We start from the raw sequence: 21,412 nt of genomic DNA on the forward strand, positions 1-21,412 counted from the left end.
AGCCTGGTCTACAAAATGAGTCCAGGACAGCCAAGGCTACACAGAGAAACCCTGTCTCGAAAAGGGAGAGAGAGAGAGAGAGAGAGAGAGAGAGAGAGAGAGAGAGAGAGAGAGAGAGACAGAGACAGACAGACAGACAGACAGACAGACAGACAGGGAGAGACAGCGCGACCACATGTGCGAGCACACTCAGATCTTACAGACTGTTGTGGCAAGGTAGAAAAGGGAACCCATAGCCACCAAGAATACACACCAAAGGCAGAATTTGCATCCCAGTAATACGTCCTAGCAGCAGGAATTGCCTTCTCCGAGCCTCAAATCTCCAGGAACACACGGAAATGGCACTCTCCTTTCCTATGTAACCAATCATGTAATATGCCTAGCTAAGAGCTGGCCATGATTATATGTATAATTATAACTATGATTAGAGGCAAGGGTTCAAGGCTTTCTTGTGTAGTACAGATTCCCAACACAGGGGGCAGCATTGAGCAGGGTGCCTGCAATGAGCCCAGTACCGGAATAAGGTTACTAGGCAGGTGTGCATGGCTGGGGCAGGGGGATACTGTGTGATCAGTGGAAGATGCACACTTGATGGCAGCAATAGTATTTAATGCGGAATATGGGTTCTAAGACACAGCATAGGCCCCGAGGCCGCACTCGGCATACCCTCTGCCTACCTTGGCCTTTTTCATCTCAGCTACCTCCGCCTGCAGCTTCTTCAGCTCTCTTTCGTAGCGGGACTGGTTCTTGAGCAGCCTGGCATGTTCCTTTTGAGCAGCCTGTAGCTTCTGCAGGTCCCGGTTCATCTCCCGCAGCCTCTTCTCATAATCTGCCTTTATCTTGTTGGCCTTCTCTTCCGTGTAGCACTCCATAGTGCCTGAGAACAGCGAAAAGCCGTGTCAGAGAGAGGCACGCGCCACATGGCCCCCACTCAACGTGGGCTCACTAGGAAGACAGGTGCTGGGTTCTGATTTTACAGCTGACCCCACGCCTGAGCCTACTTCTTCACTTGCACAATGAGGATGTGGGTTCAGCCACTCCCCTAGGTCCTTTCCTGCTCGCACATTCAATTGCTCAATTGTGTTTTCAGACTGAGACTTTGGTTTTTCTGGAAAGGTGGTGCCAGCAGGAAGGAGGTTAACAAGAAGAGCGGGTGTCACGTGTGACTGCAGCAGAAGGCATACGCTGGCCCCTCACCCAGACACTTCCCACCTGAACTGCGAACAGACATCTCCACTGAGCAGGTCCGAGACCAAGCTGACTTGAACCTCTTACTCCGCCTCCGGTCCAGAGGCTCCCATCCTGAGACACGGCTCCTGTATCCCCGATGCCTCCTGTCTACACATCATCTTGGGTACCTGACCCTGACCACAGCTTACCACCAATGCAATCTGCCCCCTAAGTGATCTAGCTTTCACATTCATCCTCCCATACAATAGCAAAAATGTTTTAAAAATGATTTCAAGCTGGGTGGCGGTGGTGGCGCACACCTTTAATCCCAGCACTCAGGGAGGTAGAGGCAGGCGGATCTCTGTGAATTCAAGGTCAGCCTGGTCTACAAAGCGAGTCCAGGACAGTCAAGGCTACACAGAGAAACCCTGTCTCGAAAAACCAAAACCAAAAAAAAAAAAAAAAAGACAGCATATCACAACAGCAGGCACACACCATTCCCTGAGAGATATGACCCTTCTGTGACTACTCTAGACATTGTTCCACCCAATGTGCTGGGCGCATGGTTGCCTCAGGGCCTTAACAGCTTTCATTCCCTCTGTCTAGAATGTTCTTTCCATTGCTAGTTCTGCTCTTGTGATGCACCACCTCTTTCAAGCCTTACTCCAAAGTCCCCTTCTCTATATAGCCTTCAGTGCCCTCCCCTGACTGCCCCTGTCTCCTTTCCTTGCCATATTAAAAAACAAACAACAACAACAACAAAAACCCAACCAGCTTAGGGGTTCCATCCCTACTAGCAATTCTGCGTACTTTATTCTGTATGCCCCGAGAGTGTGCACTCCAAGAGAGGGATTTTATACACTAAAACAACGCTAGTCCCTGGAATAACACCTGCTCTCTAAAAGACGCTCAGCTAAGATTTGCTGAGTAAGTGGATGAGGAAATGAATCACAGGCTGAGTAGGCTCCAGAGCAGGAGGAGGAGGCACAATTTGAGAAGTCTTAGAAACTGAATATAGTGGGAAGCGGATATCTTAGTCACTTACCTAGGGAGACAAAGGATAAGGATTAAAGATTTTAATCTATAAGATGAAGGAGACAGAGAGAGTGGGGGGGCATAGTGGCACCCCTGTCTATCTACCAGGGAGGCTGGGGCAGAAAGACTGGCAGGAGTTTGAGGCCAGCCTGGGCTGCACAGCAAGACTCTGTCTCTGTCTCAAAAAAGGGCTGGGGAGCTGTGAAGACAGCTCATCAGATAAAGGCACTTGCTGCCAAACCTGACGATCAACACTCAATCCCTGGCACCCAGATGGCGGAGAGAGAACAGAATTCTTCTGCAAGTTGTCCTCTGATCTCTACATGAGATCTATGTCACATGAGTGTGCGCGCGCATACACACACACACACATACACATGCACACACACACACACATACACATACACACGCACACATGCACACACACACACATACACACACCCTAAATGTCATTTGAAAGCAAAAGTAGCAGAGAACCTGGGTTAGACACAAGAACTTTTTAACTACGGGCCAAAGGCCACAGCGTGTCGCTCAGAGGTCCCTGCTCAGGAGGTCAGGCTTTATCAGAACTACGGTGTCTTTTGACAGGACACGGGGTCAAAATAGAGAAGCACCACGGCGCAGGCCTCACTGAGGTTCTGCAGCACACGGTCACGCTCCAGCTGTGTGTCCCGGATCTTGTTCTGGAGCAGGATGAGCTTCTCCTCGTACTGGTGCTTGAGTGTCTGCAGCCGCCGCTGGCTGTTCTCCAGCTCGTCAATCAGTTTCTGTTTGATCTCAATCTCGCAGGTCAGGTCCGCCAGGTCCGCCTGGAAGTTCACCTCTGTGGGGCCAGACAGAGCCAGACTCAGCCCCGTGCCAGGTGCAGGGGCTAGGGAGCAAACTGGCCGGGTCGGGGGCAGGGCTGCGGGCATCCTTTGGTCAGCAGTGACCAGGAAGGTAGGTGGAGTGCTGCCAGGTGAGGCAATACATTTAATGAGCAGCCTCAGAAATGCACAGTGGGGCTCAGGAGCGTGTCGATAGACCTCCATCACCATGCCTGCTGGCATGGGACCCTGCTTGGGTGGAGGAAAGTAAAGAGCCTCAGAACACCTTTGTCGGGCTGTGGGTGAGAGATGACAACAGGACAGAGATGACAGATGTCTCCACACAGAGAAGAGGGTCTTAGCACCAGCCAAAGTCATTCAACACCCGTCTCCGAATCCCCCAAAGTGGGTCGGGAACTGCTCTGAACATGTTCAGTGCTGACTCAGGGGAACCTAATGGCTTTGCATAAAGTAATAGTGAACACTGGGTCCATCAAGCCTTGTGAAGGGTCAAACTGAGCACAGTGGTGGGCGCATAAGGAGAGCTAAGAGCTTCCTACCATTTGTCATTACTGTTTTTGTTGGCTTCTCCTACAGGACTCAGCCGTGCCTAGACAGGCAGTCTGACCCCACCCAGATCCATTTGAATTGCTCCTTGGGAGCTCAATTCTAATCAGCAGTCCCACCATGGAGACTGGCCACAGCAACTCATCTGGCCAGCCCTAGCCGACATACCCTTTTCCTCAGGGTCGGAGTCTGAGTCTACCAGGCTCTCTTCACTGCCTGAGTCTTCATCCTCATCCTCACGCCCTTCCTCCTCCTCACAGCCGCTCTCATCTCGCTCTTCCTCCTCCTAGGCAGAAAGCACCATTAGGGCTGTACCTGCCTAGTGAGATGGGAGCCCCAAAGCAGAGACTGGGCCATATGCAAGACCTCAGGGGTGTCAGCAGGGGTGGGGGCCAACCGTACCCTCCCCTCAGGGAACACCACTCCTAGTAGCCTGGGCACAGCCCTTGTAGAAGATGCTCAGTCTAACTGGCATCATCCATTTGGGATGAGGCAAAGGCCCTAGGGATGGAGATCACCATGGCAACAAGTAAGCATTATCAAGAAACTCAAGGACCAATTAAAAAGCAACTCGTGCTTCCCACCCCGCCCCCATAACATTGATGGGGTCTCTACCCCAACAGGGACATGCTGGTGAACCCAAGGTGAGGAAGGCCAGGGGAGGTCCTCACCTCCTCAGCCTCATTTTCATCAGTCTCCTCACTGTTTTCCTGTTGGAGTTTTGCCCGCTTCTTGAAGGCTTCTTTCTCTGGGCTGCTTATGGAATGAAAATGAGCCAGATTAGGGACCAACACCACAGGGTGGCAGCGGTTTTGTTGAGAACCGGCGATTCTTCTCCAACATCCACCCCACACCCCACCCCACCCCACCCCGACTCCTGCTCTATCTCCTGGGATTAACCTTGGCCGGAAAGCACACAAGAGAAGGTAGGATAAGTATCTTTCCTCCAGATTGAGTAAATACTTGAGAAATTCCCAGACATTACTGGTGATGGCCCAGGGGCGGTCCTCCCTGAACATGGGGGGAGGGGGTAGCCTTCCCAGATGGTGAGTGTTGGAGGGTATCCACCTTGGAATGTTCTGGCTATAGCCGGGAGGTGGTGATACTGCCCTCACCTCTTTCTCCGCTGCCTGACCTCTTTCTTTTTCAGCCGCTCCAGGTCCTGCTTGGCCCTGCGGATCACTTCAGAAGCATCTTCCATGGTGCTGCCTGGGCTGCCCCCGAAGGCTGGACCTGCGGGAGATGCTCCCAGGGAATAGGGATTCCGAGTTGAAGCCCTCGAGAGGCTTCTGCGGAGGGACTCATTCATGGCCTCGCTCTCCAGGAGCTTGGTTCTGTGTGGACAAAGTGAGTGGGCGGGGTCAGGTGAGGCACGTAAAATGGGCGTGGCCTAAGCTATCCTGCCTGCTCCCTTGTAACCAGGCTTACCGCAGCTCCTCAATCTCCCGGATGTAGTTCTGGAGCAGAGTACCAATGGCCTCATTGCTATCACCTGGACGGAGAAGATAGACAGGTACAAAAAAAGAACAACAACAAAAAAACATGTGACAGAGCTGGAGAGATGACTCAGAGGTTAAGAGCACTGACTGCTCTTGCAGAGGTCCTGAGTTCAATTCCCAGCAACCACATGGTGGCTCACAACCGTCTATACTGTTATCTGATACCCTCTTCTGGCCTGCAGGGGTACAAGCAGGCAGAGCACTGTATACATAATAAATAAATAAACAAATAATTTTTAAAATGTGACAGCAGCACGGACTGGGGCCATGGCTCTAAGACTGGTGGCCTTGCATGTGCTTCCAGAGTGGTTGCTCACTTAGGGTTTTACATAAGGAAATTTATGTGAAGGAAATACTTGAACCTAATCATGGTTATATCCAAGCATGGTTAGGTAATGACGTGAAATTGGAAACAATGTAAACACCCATCAATAGAAGCTGTTCAATAAATTATTCAACATCACATATGGAGCAGCGTGTAGTTGTTTAAAAATTAAGTGACTTTGAATACAGAGATTTATAAGACACGATGCTAAACGAGAAAAAGGAAGTCATAAAATAGAAAGTATGATCTCATATACAGAAAATGCAATGCATATATACACACACGTACACATGATATATCCAAATGCGTTTAAGGTCAGAAACAAATGTACTGAGAGAGTGTGGGAAAGCACGCACTCAGCTGCCCAGAAAGGACCCTTCTGGAAGCAGAGAAGATGTGCGTGGAGAGCCTGCTGAGGGGATTTTCACTCACTGCCTAATGTACTGTGTGTCTCTTACATGCCTAAGAAGGAGGCTGTGTGTGTGTGTCATGCTAAATTGTTGGGGAAATGCATAAACCAACTAATCTGTACATTGGCTGGCTGCTAGAAGCTGCTTAACGCCAAGGGTAAGGAGACATGCTGTTGGCTCCAAGCTAGTCGGCTGTGCCCCAACTTACCAGCCTTGGCCAGAAGCAGGTTAGCCTCCTGGCTCATGAGCTGTGTGACCCGGTTGTTGATGGCATCAATGGCCTCCTGCATGGCCTTCACTCGGAGCCGCAGCGCCCCATTCTCCTTCTGTAGCATGGCATTCTCCCGAAACAGGTCACTGTAGCCCTCCGCACCGTCCTCCCCAATTACCCGCTTGCCCTGGCATGGAGACAGGTGGGGGGGGTCAGGGGGGGTCAGGTGCTAAATCTCACAGGAGGGGTACAGTGACAATCCTCTTCCGGGGCAGGGTAGCACTTCTGGTCTCTCTCTTTCTCTAGGTTTCCTTATAAGGCTCAAAGCCCTTACACAGCCCTGGACATGGGGGCTGGCTGAGGGCCCGCTGTGGACTCACTGCTTATAATCTCAGTGCCTGAAAGTTTGATGCACGAGGATCACAAATCCAAGGTCAGCCCGGGCAAAGTGAGCTCCAGGCCAACCTGGACCACATAAGTCTCCTCTCAAAAACAAAACAAAAACAAAAACAAACATATAAAACCATTCTTCTCTGACAACAACAAAAATAAAAGTCCAACTTTTTGACTTACCTTTCTATCAACCGCTTTCATTGTCCTGGAATGCTAACCAAGTGACAACGCCCTACCTGGGCCTGGTAATCGGCATACATGGGTGTAAGACAACAGGGAGTGGTGGGGAGTGGAGTGGAGAAAAGCCACAGATAGGCTAAAAAAGGACACCACTTTTTTTTTTTCCAAGATGGGGTTTCTCTGTGTAGCCTTGGCTGTCCCTAGACTCTCTTTGTAGACCAGGCTGGCCTTGACTCACAGAGATCCACCTGCCTCTGCCTCCTGAGTGCTTGATATTTCTGCAGTGTTTAACTGTCTACCTTAAACCAGACAGTGGTAGCACACGCCTTTAATCCCAGCACTCATGAGGTAGAGGCAGGTGGATCGCTGTGAGTTCGAGGCCAGCGTGGTCTACAAAGTGAGCCCAGGCCATCCAAGGCTACACAGAGAAGCCCTGTCTTGAAAAACCAAAAAACAAAACAAAGCAAAACTGTCTACCTTAAAGCTGAAAAACAAAAACAAAAACAAAACAAAACTGGGAACCATCACCAAGACACTGGGCTTACAAAGTTGTCTCATGTATAAATAAAAAGTTAAATGTTGCAAACTAATGACTTTCACCTTTTTACGTCTTCCTCTATTTTTGCCCACAGATGTTGCTATAGTCCCTGCTTAGTCAAAGAGGAGAGACTGTTATAAGGGTAAAGTCTCAGCAGTGCAGTTTGCCCTTACTTCCTTGCCTTCAGTCTAATTGTCTGTGTTCTGAGTTGGCAAAGGAAGTCAGTGGCTCCTAATTGCTTACAAACAGAATGTGACTATAAATGTGCAGTTCGTTTGTGTTTGAATTATGAAATTTCTTCATATAATAAACCATGACATTGCTACTCACTCCAGCCAACTATACTGCCAGTTGTTGGTAGAGACAAATTTTTCCACACAAGTTGAGACTTCCTTCTTGATGCTCAGAAGACTTGTCAAATAAGTTGCATTCTTCTGAAACCAAGTACAAACCCACCCATCTGTGTGCCAGATTCAGACTATGGGTCACCAGTGGGTGACGTCAGCCGTGGCTATTCAGAATTAGACATGCCCCTCAAACCACCTGTTTTTCTCCTTTCTGTTATATTTTCTACAGCTTACTATCCTACCCAGAATGCCTGCCGGCCTCCTCCTGCTGATATCTCATTTGTTTTTCAAAATCCAAAAGAATGGCCCCTTGTGTGAAGCCCTACCTGACCATGCAAACAAGTGGGCTGACTCCTCAGCCGTGGAGCACGCTGGGCAACTCGTGTGTCCCCACTGTCAGTGACTCCACTGTAATGGAATGATCTCACCCGGTCCAACACAGTACATTCAGTGGACATAAAAGGCCCCAGGAAGCACCTTCCCTTGACCAAACACACATGCTGGAAAGCCAGGGTGTTCTAATTCTTAGACTTTGCATTCTAAACCTAGACAGCTTAGCCTGAATTGGATTTGCCATAAAACCCAGCACTGGGAACCACATCTGATGCACAGTGATGTCTAGAAGACATGGGGATGGTTGGGTGCTGGGAAGGTGGGAGGCCCACTCAGGACCTGGTCGCGGGATGCTACAGGGCAGGGTGTGGAGCAGAGCATCAGCTCCTCGTCGGAGTGTCTGAGGGAGCCTGGGAGTGCTCACCGCTTTGTACTCCATCAACTCCATCTGAAGGCGTGCAATCTCAGCTCGCAGTGCGCTGATCTGCTGGCTGGTCTTGTCCTGGTTCACCACCACCTTGTTTTTAATGTTGCGAGCCCGGTTGGCATATTTGAGCGTGTTAAGCGTCTCCATGAAGTCCCGATCCGAGGGGCTCACACAGGCGATCATGATGGTCTGGCTAAGAGTGCAACCAGGCTGAGTGAGGACAAAGTCAGATCCAGGGCACTGTTCCAAAGCAGGGGGTTTGTTTCATTCTGACCTTCTTCCGAGCCCCCTGCCCTGAGCCCCATGCAATTTAATGCTTAAAGCACCTAGAAATGGGAGGTAGGATGCTGGACCACCTGGCTAAGAGTTTCCATAACAACAGAGGGAAACTCTTTTTTTTTTTTTTTTTTTAGATTTATTCATATATTATGTATACAATGTTCTGCCTACACATATACCCGCAGGCCAGAAGAGGGCACTGGATCTCATTACAGATGGTTGTGAGCCACCATGTGGTTGCTGGGAATTGAACTCAGGACCTTTGGAACAGCAGTCAGTGCTCTTAACCTCTGAGCCATCTCTCCAGCCCAGAGGGAAACTCTTGAATAAGTCAATAAGGGGAGATGCCTAGCTGCAGAACACTCTGCCTGGAGATGAAAGTATGGCAGAGAAGTGTGACCTCTCTGTTGGCCTGGCATTTCCCATTTCTTGTCTCATTGGGCTATATGGCTTCCTCTAGGATTGTCTCTCACTGCTGAGGAACAATGAAATTGAGTCTACCTAGCCACAAGTCACTGAACCCCTCAAGGTTCCTGCCTCAGAGTCTGCAGCCTAGGCTAAGAAGCACCGCCCCCCTTTCCTGGAGGACTCAGGCCCTAAGTCCAGGTCAGCATCTTCCATCCAGGAACATCATCACCCTTCCTGGACATTGGTCATCAGATACCTGTTGCCCCCAAGAGAGTCCTGGAGCAGCCGAGTGAGCTTGGAGTCCCTGTAGGGCACGTGCACTACTTTCTTGCTCTGGTCCCCCAAGGCGCTGATCACATTGCCCAAGGCCAGCTGTGGGAGAAAGAGCCTGCGCTCAAGAGTCATACGCAGAAGGCAGTGGCCACAGTCCCCAGCCATCTGTACCCTTTGCACCAGCAGCACTTAGGCCCTTGGGTGGGTTTAGAGACTGATATGATAAACTGAGGCTCGAGGGTGAAGGAAGGAGGGAGGAGCCAACAGGAGTGACTCTGGGTGCTCCAGTCAGAACCTAGAAGAACCCCAAAGGTGGTCATTGAAGCACATAGTCTGCCTGGGCCTTTCTGACTGGCTCTTGGGGCTGGTGACTCTCCAGTGTGCCTACCAGACCACAGTTGATGGAGATGCCCTCTTTGGCCCGTTCGCCGGTGGCTCCTGTCCGCTTCAGCCGCTCGGAGCCAGCCAAGTCCACAAAGTGGAACTTAGCAGTGAGGGTCTCATACTCAGTGCTCGTGGGGGCTGCTCCGTCTGGAAGCCCGGTCACCGTCTCAGTCACCTGCGGCAGAAGGTAACATCTGGCTCATCCATGCCCTGCCTTCTCTTCCTCTGCTAGCCTCCCACCTCACAGCACTACCATCTCCAAGAGGGAGGAGAGGCTTTACAGTAGCAACCCCTCATGTGGGCAGTGCACCCAAGGGCAAACACTGTATACATGACCAATGACCATTACCCCATTGTGGAGATGGGGTGAGAGGCTGAAGAAAAATAAAGGAAAATTGAGTGATAGAGGCAGGTCCCACCTCTGGAGCTCTAGCTTAGACCACACTCCTCCCCCCCCCCCCCCCCCCAGTTCGCTTATCCTGTCCCTAGGATACCCCTAGAGCATGTAGCTCTTGGGCCCCCAAGAGCACCTCACCAGGTCAGGCTGGGCACACACGCGCATCTGGCACAGGTGGATGGTGAAGATGGCGTGGGACCGGGAGCTCTGTACATTCATCTGGGTGCTGGCTGTGGTGCGTGACAGGGCTCCCTGCTTCAGGCACTGAGTCAGCTGGGAACAAGTGCAGAGGAAAGGAGTCAGGATGCAGGCGCTGTAGGGCTCTGGCCTTTAAGGAAGGATGCTCACGTATAAAAGATGCTCACCTCCTCCTGGGAGTTGATGAGGCGAGAAGTGACACCTGTGGTGTAGATGCCACCGTTGGCATCCTCGTGGATCTTGATGTTGGACCTGCGATGGCGAGCATCGGGGTCACGGGTGCTGTCGAACAGGTCAAGGATCTCTTCATTGTAGAGCTGGGATGGAAGGAAACCATGGCTGGGTTCATGCGGTACATGGCCCAGAGGCCCGAGGGCTTCTCAATTTGATAGAGTGGGAACAAGCCCTGGAGTTTAACTTGCTGAGCCCTGATCCTCCTCGGCAGTGTCACCCTGAGGCTGCACATGCTGCTCTACTCCCCGAGAAACAGTATCCAGCATCTCTCAGCACCAAAGGGAGGCTGAGGACAAGGTCAAAGGGATGCAGGTCCCAGGTGTTAAGGCATGGGGAAGCCATGAGCCTGAATTGGGAGGATCTTGTTATATTGCCAGGCTAGAAAGGATGGCACAAAGCTATGAAGGAAGGTAAATCTCTAAGAGACCAGAGAGACGGTGCCCTGAGCTCTGTTGCTCTGACCACTGTGGCATCCCTGACATCCCTGACATAGAAGGGATGGCATCTTCGGATGGGGGAAGAGTGGCTGCATGCCTTGCTCCATGCTCAGGAGCAGGGGGAGCAAGAATAGGTACTGTGGCCCAGCCTTCTGTAAGATCATTGTGCGAGGTGGCCAGGAGTGGCCAGCCCATTTCAGATGATGTCTGCCAAGGGGATTCCCACGATTAGAAGATTGGAACTGTGGGAAAATTCAACTGGTGAGAGGCTGTGTTGTCAAAGGCTGGAGGGCGGGCAGAGTGGGAGAAGGGCAGCAGCCAATAGAGTCCTACAGAGTCAGGAAGAGGGGCACTGGAGCCTTCCTCAGACATCCGAGGCTTTGATGGCCTTAAGAGGACAAAAATACCTCACAGGAAGGGGAAGAGGAAACAGAAGGAAGAGATGGTGGAGACAGTGCCATGGTGTCTGTGTGTCTTGTATTGGTGTAGACACACTGCATCAGTTAACCCCTTGTGGTTCCCCCTTTGGCCTGGATTTACTAGCATGTCCTTTGAAGTTCTCCATGGCAACAGGATGGCAAAGGGAAGAAAACTCAGAAAAGCTCAATGATGCACAGACAGCTAGAAAAACACACGTTCATGCACACAAACATGCATACACACACATGCACACATTCGTGTACACACACGCATACTCACGCACACGTACACAACCACATATGTATATACACATGTGTACATATACACAGGTGTAACCTGAAGGACTAACATACAGATCCCTTATAGGGAAAGCAGTAGCCATGGCGCACAGGAAAGACACAGGGTGGCACAAGCCCAGCCCCATTCATCCCTATGAGGACCAACAAGATCCAGGAAAAGCATCAAGGTTGGGAGGTGAGAGAGCAGGTGGTCTCAAACCCATAAAACACATCAGAGTGGGGCTCCTTGGTAGAGGACACTAGATGTTGGGAATCTGAACTGCCCAGCCACACGTTCCAGAAGAGCCTAGTCAGGTTCCCGTGAGTACCAAAGTGGACCACCTTCCTGGACCATTCCCCCAGGAAGGCCATCTCCAGGGTAGAGCATCTATTTACAGGACTACTGAGTTGTCAGCACTGCCCAAATGTTAAAAACAACAACAACAACAACAAAAACCAGAGATCCCGTCATGTACTCCCCAAAGCTCATGGATGCACAGCACAGGCTGGTTCCTCCCAAAGCTGGAGGACCAGAGATGAAGGAAAGCCCCTGCTGGAGATCCTGCTTTACTGAAAGGCCAGGATGAATCTCAGCTCAAAAGATACAGGTAGATGTGTGGTGACAGAGGAAGGGCCTGATGAGGGCCAGAGGTCAGAGACAGAAGCAGGCTTCCAGGCCAGACTCACTAACTCCTAAGGAAAGAGAGACATCAAGCCCGCTTTGCAGAAGAAGTTCAGAGTGGTGACATGACCTGCCCTAGGTCAGAGCCAGAATCAGCCAGTCTGAGGAGATCTTAAGCCCCCTCCAAGTGTTTCTCTAGCCCTTGCTTGGATACTCCCAGCAGCAGGGAGTTCATCTCCTATAGCTGTCTCCAGAGTTCCCTTGGTTCTTTTTTTTTTTTTTTTTTTTTTTTTTTTTTTTGCACTAGTAGGGGCTCCAGCTTCCATGGTCTTATATTCCAACATAGTTCCCTCCTGACCACCCTGCAAGGCCACGGTACCTCCAGGAATTGGGCGCTGACTTTGAACTCAGGCCCAGTCACACCCTGCTCCTGTGCCCGCCGCTTGCGTTCGTCGATGCCCCTGAAGAGGTGTGCAATGGCTCTTGGGATGATGCCCTGCTCCTCTTCTGATGTCACTGTGTCGAAGCCGGTGCCCATAGTATATGTCTTCCCAGCCCCTGTCTGCATTAGCAAAGACAGAGTGTGTGTGTGTGTGGGGGGGGGGTAACCAGTACCCTCTGGGGAGCCAGCAAGCCTTGGCTGGACCAAATCCTGTCACCCATCACCCCGATCCCAGTTACCCTTTTCTACCCCAGAGCCATACTCCGCAGAGTTCGATGAGAAAAGCCTGCCTCTGCTAACCAGCCATGCAGCCACAACTCAGGTGCCAGACAAGACAGCCCAGCTGGACCTTGACTAACTGCCCTCTCTCTCTATTGGGCTTATCTCCTGGCCTGGGTGCAGGGAGGACTGAGGCTGAGAGGCTCACTGGTTGGGGGTGGGGGTGGCTTACCTGTCCATAGGCCAGTACTGTGGCGTTATAGCCCTCAAAGCAGCCTTCGATGAGCTTGCTCACACAGGTCGAATAGATCTGCTCCTGCCAGGTGTCCAGGTCAAAGACAAAGTCATAGGTGAAGGCCTTGTCCTTCCCCAGCAGGACCTGGGGCTCCCCAGGGGTAACAGAGGTGCAGATGTGACAGCCTTCAATCTTCTCCTTTGATAGCTGGGGCCGGATCCTGCCCAGGGTGGAGAGAGCCCTGCGTCAGGTCCAAGTGGGTGGAACAGACTTGTTTCTCTTTACGCCACAAGCCAGGAAAGGAAGGAAGGAAGGAAGGAAGGAAGGAAGGAAGGAAGGAAGGAAGGAAGGAAGGTAGGTAGGTAGGAAGGAAGCCCCTCGGAACAGCTTCAATAATGCATATGAGTATTGCCCAAACCAGTAGTTGCTAACATTGATTGGGCTCTTGGTGCCCTGAATGTATGTTAAGTACGTTCTATATAAACTAAACTAATTCATGGGATCTTTGCGGTAAACCTTCAGGGTATCTATTTAGTTGCCTGGTTGTACAGATGGGGCTGAGAATGCGTCAATGGCTAGCCCAAATTTGCATAGAGGAGAGTGAAGGGGCCAGCCCTGAGCGAAGGCACTTCTCCCTCAGCCCCGCCCCCAGAGGCCCAGAAGTCAGTATCTACTCTGGAGCAATAAAGCTTAGGGCCAAGGTTGGGGAGAGGACAGGCCAGGTAACTCTCCACAGCTCTGGATCACAATCCCCTGGGAGAAGTCCAGAACCTCTGCCATGGCCTGTGGAGGCTGTGAGGGTCTTTAATGCACCAGCCTAGGTGCCAGGGCCTGGTGTTACTCTCAGACCCGAGTTTTGATTCTTTCCAAGACTGAGAGGCCAAAACCAAACACAACCAGGGCAGCCTAGGTCAAGTGAAAAGTACCCTGCCAAGGCAGTGAGAGGGGACACCGAGCCAGCCACGGGCTTGACTCACATCCCAGATCGTGGCTCAGGGGAGGGATCCCTATGTAGAGGGAGAAGTGGCATCAGTATGGAGTGGGGAGCCAGCCATGGGCAGAACTGTCTCCATCCAGCCACCGCCACCCCCCCCACCCCCGCCCCATTCCCTTTTCTAAGCTGCATCACCATGATGAGGTTGCCATGGCAACCAAGCCTGAGCTGGTAAGCATGTGCGTGCAGAGACTGGTAGAAAGCACCCTTCTAATATCCATCCTAAAGAAGAGTGGGGGTAGGCTCTACTGCCATGGGCTCACACAAGTGGCCCAATAGGCCGTGCACTTACAATGAGCTTCTTGTCAAGCCCCTCTCCCTCAGCCAACATTTACCAAGAGAAGAAAGGGACAAGAGGAACCAGCACCTACTGAAGGCCTAGAGGCGCCTAGCTGCAGAGCCCAGTGCCTGCAATCACCATCTTGTCCTTTTCCCAGTTGACTCAACCCCCAAAGACCCGCTCAGAGCTCTTAGCTGGGTGAAGAGGCGCTCCCAAGCCTGTTGCTGTAACTCTGCTATGGATACGAGGACTGGGGAGGGGCAGGTGTGTGTGGGTAGGGGGGGCGGGCACTCAGTCTCTACCCATATGTGGGGGTCTGGCTTTCTTCAGGAGTGTTTTCTTGGAGGTGCAAACAGTCATTTTAGTGAGTGGCTCTCTCCAGAAAGAAATAGAAGCCCAAAGAAGTCCCCACTGTTAAGAGTCATACCAAGCTGGGCCTGATGGTGCATGCCTTTAATCCCAGCACTCGGGAGGCAGGAGAGGCAGGCTAATCTCTGGGAGTTCAAGGGCAGCCTGGTCTACAAAGCGAGTCCAGGACAGCCAATGTTACACAGAGAAACCTTGTTTTGTGAGTGGGGGTGGGGAGAGCCATACCAAGATGGGAGCCCAGCTTCCCAGTCTGTCACCTGTTCCTGAACTGGTTCCTGACAGAAAGGGCAAACTGATTCTTATTTGTTCTCTCTGGACCTCTAGACCAGAAACTTCTCCCCACACTCCCCACACCCCAGATCTCAGGGCCAGCAGGCTCCTTACCCTGACTTTTACTTCCGCCCTAACTACGGCAGCTGACACACACAAAACTCATGGCATGTCAGGCAATGCCTGTGCACTGACGCATCTTAACTCCTGACCCCACAACAAGCCCCAGGGGGTCTTTCCGAGTGTCCTATTGGCAGATAAGGAGACTGGGATGGTGTCATCAGAGACACAGACAATGAGGAGCCATTCCAAGCCCAGGCAGGCTGAATGTACTAGCCCTTCCACAGCCTGGCAGTACACTCACTGCTTCTGAGGACCAGGATTTGGAGAGTGGAGGGAAGCCTCAGACACCCCGGGAGAGAGCACAGGCAGCTGCAGAGAGTGAGGCATGGCAGAGCATAGGAATCGGAGCTTTGGCTCTGCCCTGGGCCTGTGCGGCCTAAAACTGGATGCTTCCTCCCAGAGCACGTGAGTGCACAGTGCAGCAGCCTGGGAGGACCCTTCAACTATGTAGACAAGTATGAGCTCCTGAAGACACCCTCCCACCACGTGGCAGCCCGTGATGGGATTTCTGGATCCAGTTCAAATACCATTTAATTACTGCAGGCAGATGGCAATGCCGGCGATTGGAGAAGATTGAATCAACATCCCTGGAGACAGAGGGAGCAGGCCTCCTCTCAGAGCCCTCCCAAGTCTTCAGTAGCCAGTCCCCAGAGCTTCTAAGGGGGCAGCAGAGAAGAGGGTGGAAGGGGCTAGAGAGATGGCTTAGTGGTTAAAAGAAGAAGCACTTGCTGCTCTTCCACCAGAGGACCGAAGCTCAATTCCCAGCACCCACAACGCAGCTCACAACTGTCTGTAATTCCAGTTCCAGACGATCTGACACCTCCACATAGACAGACAGACAGAAAGACAGACCGATATGCAGATGGGGTTTTATGTAAAATAAGAATAAATAAATAAATCATTTAAATTTAAATTAAAAAAAAAGAAGAAGAAGAAGAAGAGAGTAGCCAGGCAGTGGTGGTGCATGCCTTTAATCCCAGCACTCGGGAAGCAGAGGCAGGTGGATCTCTGTGAGTTCGAAGCCAGCCTGGTCTACAAAGTGAGTCCAGGATAGCCAGGGCTACACAGAGAAACCCTGTCTCAAAAAACAAACAAACAAACAAAAACCCACCAAAAAAAAAAAAAAAAAAAAAAAAGAGGGAGAGAGAGAGAGTGGAAGAGAGCAGTTTAGGAGGGGGCAGAGAGGGTCAGCTAGGGCTTTAGGTACCAAGAGTTGTAGGGGTCTCCCTGGGATTCTTCTTTTGGTCCCACGCATCCTGATATGAGGGGTTCTGTATCTATCCAGGATGCAATTTGTGAGGAGATTTGCTCGGGGGCGGGGCGGGGGGGGGAGGGGGGAGAAGGGGAAGGGAGACAGAAGACATAGGCTCTGGGTGAGTCACTAACTCTTAGAACAACTGATCTGGACAAGGGCGAGTGTGTGTGGATAATGAGCTGCTGTGGGTGCAAGCCAAGAATGAGGATCGCACAGATGTTCCCATGTGTGGGTAGCGGGCCAGCCAACACCCACCGTTACTAGGGTATATGAGCTAGGGCACTGATTCCCACTTCCCAGCAGGAACCACAGCTAAGTCACAACAAGGCTGTCACTGGTCTCTGGTCAGGTTGAGACCACAGGCGCTCTGGCACTCTCCTACCTCTCTCGCTGTTTCCTCTGCTTATAAACTCCACCCCCACATTGCTAGTGACTTCCTCCCACTGTCAAAGCTGGACTGAGCGCCACATGTCCAGGCAGCGCCAACCCAGGAACTGGGCTGCCCTGCCCTCGAGGGCACACTGTCCTGTGACAGCTGAGCTCATCTCTGGTGCCTGGTGGAGATTTTGAACCCTCAGCCTAACAGGGCCAGAGACAGGAGACTCTGTCCTGCCTCTCAATGCCCAAGCCTCAGCCTGCACTTGGGCTATATAGATCTATACAGTTTTAGCTTTTTAAAAGCAGCATTACCCTCCCTTCTAGCACCTTCTTCCACTTGGTCCCTTTCTGGATGATGTCCCTTCTGTGGGTTGTCCTCAAAGTAGTAGTGACCTGCAGAAGGGAGAAGCTTCTCTTTACAGCAGTGTGGGCACAGATGGAAACCGCTCAAAACTGTAGTCTTCCCAGTGGCATGAAAGAGGGGTCAGTGGCCAGGTTTTTACAACTGTACCATGGGCCCTGGGACCTACCAGCCAGGCCAGGACTGGAGAGAGGCGAGCGGGGCGTGTACCTTAAGCACATGTGAAGGCAAGAAGGATTCAGTTGAAGAGCCGACTAATCTGGGCCCAGGGGTCGGAGGTGGGGACTTATGGAGACTGAAACACCAACCAAGGACCATGAATGGATTGGACCTAGGACCTCCTACTCATATGTACCGGATGGGCAGCTTGGTCTTCATGTGGGTCCCCTAGTAAGGGGAGCAGGGGCTGCCCCTCACAAGGACTTTCTTGCCTGCTTTTTGATCACTTCCCCCTGGCAGGGCTGCCTTGCTGAGCCACAGTGGTAGAGGATGTGTCCAGTCTTGATGAGACTTGATGTGCTGGGATGAGGAGGGGGGCTCCCCTTTTCTGAGGGGTAGGGGAGTGGGCATATGGAAAGAGGGAGGGAATGTGGGGCCAGGAGGAGAGGAAGGAGGGGGCTACAACTGGTATCTAAAAATGAATAAATAAATAAATAAAATTACTAATAATGATGATGATAATAAGAATAAGAATAAGAATTTTAAAAAGACTCAGTTGATCAAGACAGACTAGCTTACAGTCTGGATATGCCACTCCTAGGTATATTCCAGAAGGAATCAAATGCAGACCACAGAGATGCCTGCACACCCATGTTTACTACAGAGCTTTTCAGAACGGCCAAATTACGGCAATCAGCCTAGGTGCTCATCAGTAGATCAACAGCTAAAAGAAAATGTACAAATATACAATGAAATACTACTGTGTCATTGCCAAGAATGAATCATGTTATTCGCAGGAAATGGGCTGAAAGATCCAAGAGTTGCTAAGTTGGCCCAGGAAACCCTAATCACGTTTTCCTGTATATGTAGTATTTGAACTTAAAAATAAGACTTGAAGGGAAGAGGAGACCAGAATTCTGGAGGAAACAGAAGCATGAAAAAGAGGTGGGTGTAAGATCAAAGTACACGAGACAGGCATAGTGAAACCGATTACTGTATGATTAGAATATATCCAAAGATAAAAACATCTGGGAGTGGAAAAATGCAACATTTAAAACAATTAAATTGGCAAACTATGCCCTGCAGCCCGGTTGCCTATTATTATCAATAAAGGCTCACAGCCTAATAATCATGTGACATTTCTGCCCAGGGACAGTGTGAATCTCACTGCAGACCATCCATTCTTTCTCTCTGCCCTGTAGGGAGGGAGGTCCGCGGGCCCCTCTCCGAAAGGCCCCCGGAATCTCGCAGAACAGAGCCAGCCTATTCGCCATTTGGCAAACGGCAGGCAGGGCAGTGCAGCCAAGGCTTTTCAGAGGCAGGATCTGGCACGGTGGTTGAGGTCGCTGCGCTTCCACCGCTCACAAACGAGCAGTGGCTGGCGTGATGTGGGCGGCTGTCCCCACCCCCGCAGCGCTGAGCCGCAGCAGAGAGACTTAAAGGCGGGCGAGGCGGGACAAAGGCAGCCAGCCGGAGCCCAGGGCCGCGGGAAGAGCTGAGCTCAGCTGTTCCTTGGCTCATCAGGAGCAGGACAGGGCGGAAGCGAAGGGCAGAGGACGCAACGAAGGGGCAAACTGGGGTGGGGGCGGTGCTGAGAGATTGCCAGGGGCAAAACACGTTCTGTGCAGAGGGTAATAACTAGGTGAATCCGGGCACGTGCCTGGGACCCCAGAGCCACCCTCAAAGTTTAGGAGGAGCCTCACCCTAGGGCTTCTAGTGACATCATACAATGGCGGCCAACCACCACCCCTCCCGGAAGCTCCGCCCAGCGACCTTGGGCTCCTAGGGGTTGGCTGTGCTTTTTTTTTTTTTTTTTTGGTAAAACTAGTGGCTAGGTATCTCCCAGAGTTCTTAACCTACTCTTTTCCCAAGTCTTCAGCCAAGGCCTCCCAAAGGTTTAGCTTTTTACACTTAAAAAGACTTTTTGCTGATGAGAAGTAACAGGAGGTGACATTAAAATAACCAAGAGCCGTTCCAGGCTCAGAAACTTTAAACAAAACAAAACAAAATTAAAATAAAAAAGCCAGGCCGTGGTGGTGCAGGCCTTTAATCCCAGGCAGAAGCAGGAGGGTCGCTGTGAATTCGAGGCCAGCCTAGTCTACAAAGCGAGTCTAGGACAGCCAAGGCTATACAAAGAGACCCTGTCACGAAAAAACAAAAAACAAACACTAACAACAACAACAAAAAAGAAATTAACATTTATGTTTGTGTGTGTGTATATATGCATGCATGCATGTAGTATACATGGGTGTAGGTGCATGTATGGCAGGGTGCACATGTGAAAGCCAGAGAACGGCCTCCGGAATAATTTTATTTCTTCCATTATGCGGGTCTGGGGATTGAATTTATCAGGCTTGGCAGCAAGCACTTTTACAAGCTGAGCCTTCTCTTCTGGTCCTTAGAAGCTTCAGAAAGATGAGACTGAGTCTGACTCCTGATTGCTGGGCCTTTTACCTGGACCCCATTTCACCCAGTACTAAACTTCAGTAAAGGACTAACCACCCACCTAGGGACAAGACAGCTTCTTGCTAGATGCCATCAGTCACGTGCACATGGTAGGTGGTCGAATTATATCATGCAGTTTATGATGGGGCAGTTTTGTCTCTATCCTGTCCACTAGGCTCAAGGTCATTTGGCTAATAAGGAACAAGACCATCTTTTCCAGAGGCTTGAGCAAATTAGCATGCACACAAACACTCACTTGTGTAAGATTTGCACCTGAGGAACTTCTAGACCAAGAGGCACTCTCTCCCCAGACCTACCCCCCTCAGAGGGCCAAAATAATTAACATCCCTCGGTAGGAATTTCATGGGGGCTAAAAGCATGCCTGTTTTGTTATAAGAAGTCCTTTCTCAGATCTTGGAAAAGCACCCTGGGGCGCTGGTGGGAGAGCTCCAGAGGAGCTATATAGGAGCCTATCACCAGCCTCTGGCAGTGCTATATCCAAGATTGATAAAAACCAAAGGCCCCTTAGACCCACTGGCTCCCTCCTCATGCCCAGCCTGAACCCGCATGCCTAGTCCCAAGCACAGGTGGCAGAGTGATGGCCCAGCTGCCATGCTCACCTCCATGCTGTGTGTGTATGTATGCAAGGAGCAGAGACAGGACACAGGAGCCTCATGGTCTCCAGTCAGCCCTGCATACTGAGCCACTTTACTATGCCATGTGACCTACCAAGGACCAGCTCTTCCTCATCAGTGACTGGGCAAGATCAAAGAGGAACTCAGCTACAGCCGGAGGGATCTAGATAAGCTAGCAAAAAGAAAGGACTTCCTGCCTGTAAAGATTGTTAAATCCTGGAAAGGCAAGCCTGAGAGAGCCAGAAATCATTCCTTGGGGGTAGAGGGCTTGCCATCCTTCCCGCCTCCTCCCACGCCCTAGCCGCATCTGAGGAATCTACTGAAACGGAGAACCTGAGTGCCAAGTGCGCTTAGGCACAGGTAATGTGTTGTGACAACACTAAGAATCAGGGGACACATGTCCCACTTTACTGAAACTCTGAAGGTGACATTTCACAAACCCAGACTCCCACAATCTATAAAAATTCAAATGAGCCTCATCTGTGCCCAATCCTGCTACAGTCACCAGGCCACCCCTAGACAGAGCCAGAGGGGTCAGGCTGGAGGGACGGAACCCTTTAGAATCCCTGCTGATCCCACCAGCAGCTGCCTGCCTGCCTTCAGGGAAGGCATTCTCACTACTTTGTAGCTAAGGAGGCTGAGCTGGGTCATTTGTAGAAAGCAGGCTTCCTTTGCCCTTTGTAGCACCTCCCCCCCCCCCCAACACACACACTCTCTCTCCTCTCTCCCTCCCTCTCTCCCTCTCTCTCTCTCTCTCTCTCTCTCTCTCTCTCTCTCTCCTAGGCAGCCTGGCAACCTGCCAGCTCTGGGGAAGAAGCAAAAATCCTTGCTCTCTCAGGGGAGTCTGGCTTTCAGACGCCCAGGGCTTTTAGCTGACTTAGCCCAGACAAGGGCATCTTCCCACAGGATCTGGTCTTCTCTCCACCAGGGTGGCAAGATCTAATTCAGGATACTGACTTTTCAGCAGAGCGAGGGAAAGCCCAGCAGAAGTAGGAGCAGAGCCACCAGGACCCAAGGACAACCAGTAGATAACAGTTTGCCTATAGGAACCTCCCCTGGCTCTTCATAGTCTTCTA

At 51.3% G+C, this 21,412-nt stretch overlaps 1 protein-coding gene across 7 annotated transcripts in view; it reads right to left on the reverse strand.

Moving 5' to 3' along the window:
- Positions 1-21,412, reverse strand: part of KIF21B (kinesin family member 21B) — a 51,017-nt gene that overhangs the window by 22,932 nt on the left and 6,673 nt on the right. For 4 of the 7 annotated variants that reach the window (XR_014779951.1, XR_014779954.1, XM_084785612.1 and 1 more), the window contains exons 2-15: positions 13,065-13,287; positions 12,551-12,733; positions 10,348-10,497; positions 10,121-10,255; positions 9,590-9,760; positions 9,185-9,300; positions 8,239-8,434; positions 6,021-6,210; positions 5,007-5,070; positions 4,694-4,912; positions 4,250-4,331; positions 3,747-3,864; positions 2,837-3,028; positions 678-877 (exon numbers count right to left, since the gene is read on the reverse strand). Coding sequence is in view for 3 of the 7 variants with exons in the window: in XM_084785612.1 (XP_084641738.1) it covers positions 678-877; positions 2,837-3,028; positions 3,747-3,864; positions 4,250-4,331; positions 4,694-4,912; positions 5,007-5,070; positions 6,021-6,210; positions 8,239-8,434; positions 9,185-9,300; positions 9,590-9,760; positions 10,121-10,255; positions 10,348-10,497; positions 12,551-12,733; positions 13,065-13,287 (2,239 nt within the window). In the remaining 4 variants the exon portion in view is untranslated. Of the gene's footprint in view, positions 1-677; positions 878-2,836; positions 3,029-3,746; positions 3,865-4,249; positions 4,335-4,693; positions 4,913-5,006; positions 5,071-6,020; positions 6,211-8,238; positions 8,435-9,184; positions 9,301-9,589; positions 9,761-10,120; positions 10,256-10,347; positions 10,498-12,550; positions 12,734-13,064; positions 13,288-21,412 lie in introns of all 7 variants that reach the window. The other 3 variants (XR_014779952.1, XR_014779953.1, XM_084785610.1) reach the window with 1 other exon arrangement.

This window comes from Acomys minous (assembly GCF_964271855.1).
Source record: "Acomys minous genome assembly, chromosome: 1".
Lineage (NCBI taxonomy): Eukaryota > Metazoa > Chordata > Mammalia > Rodentia > Muridae > Acomys > Acomys minous.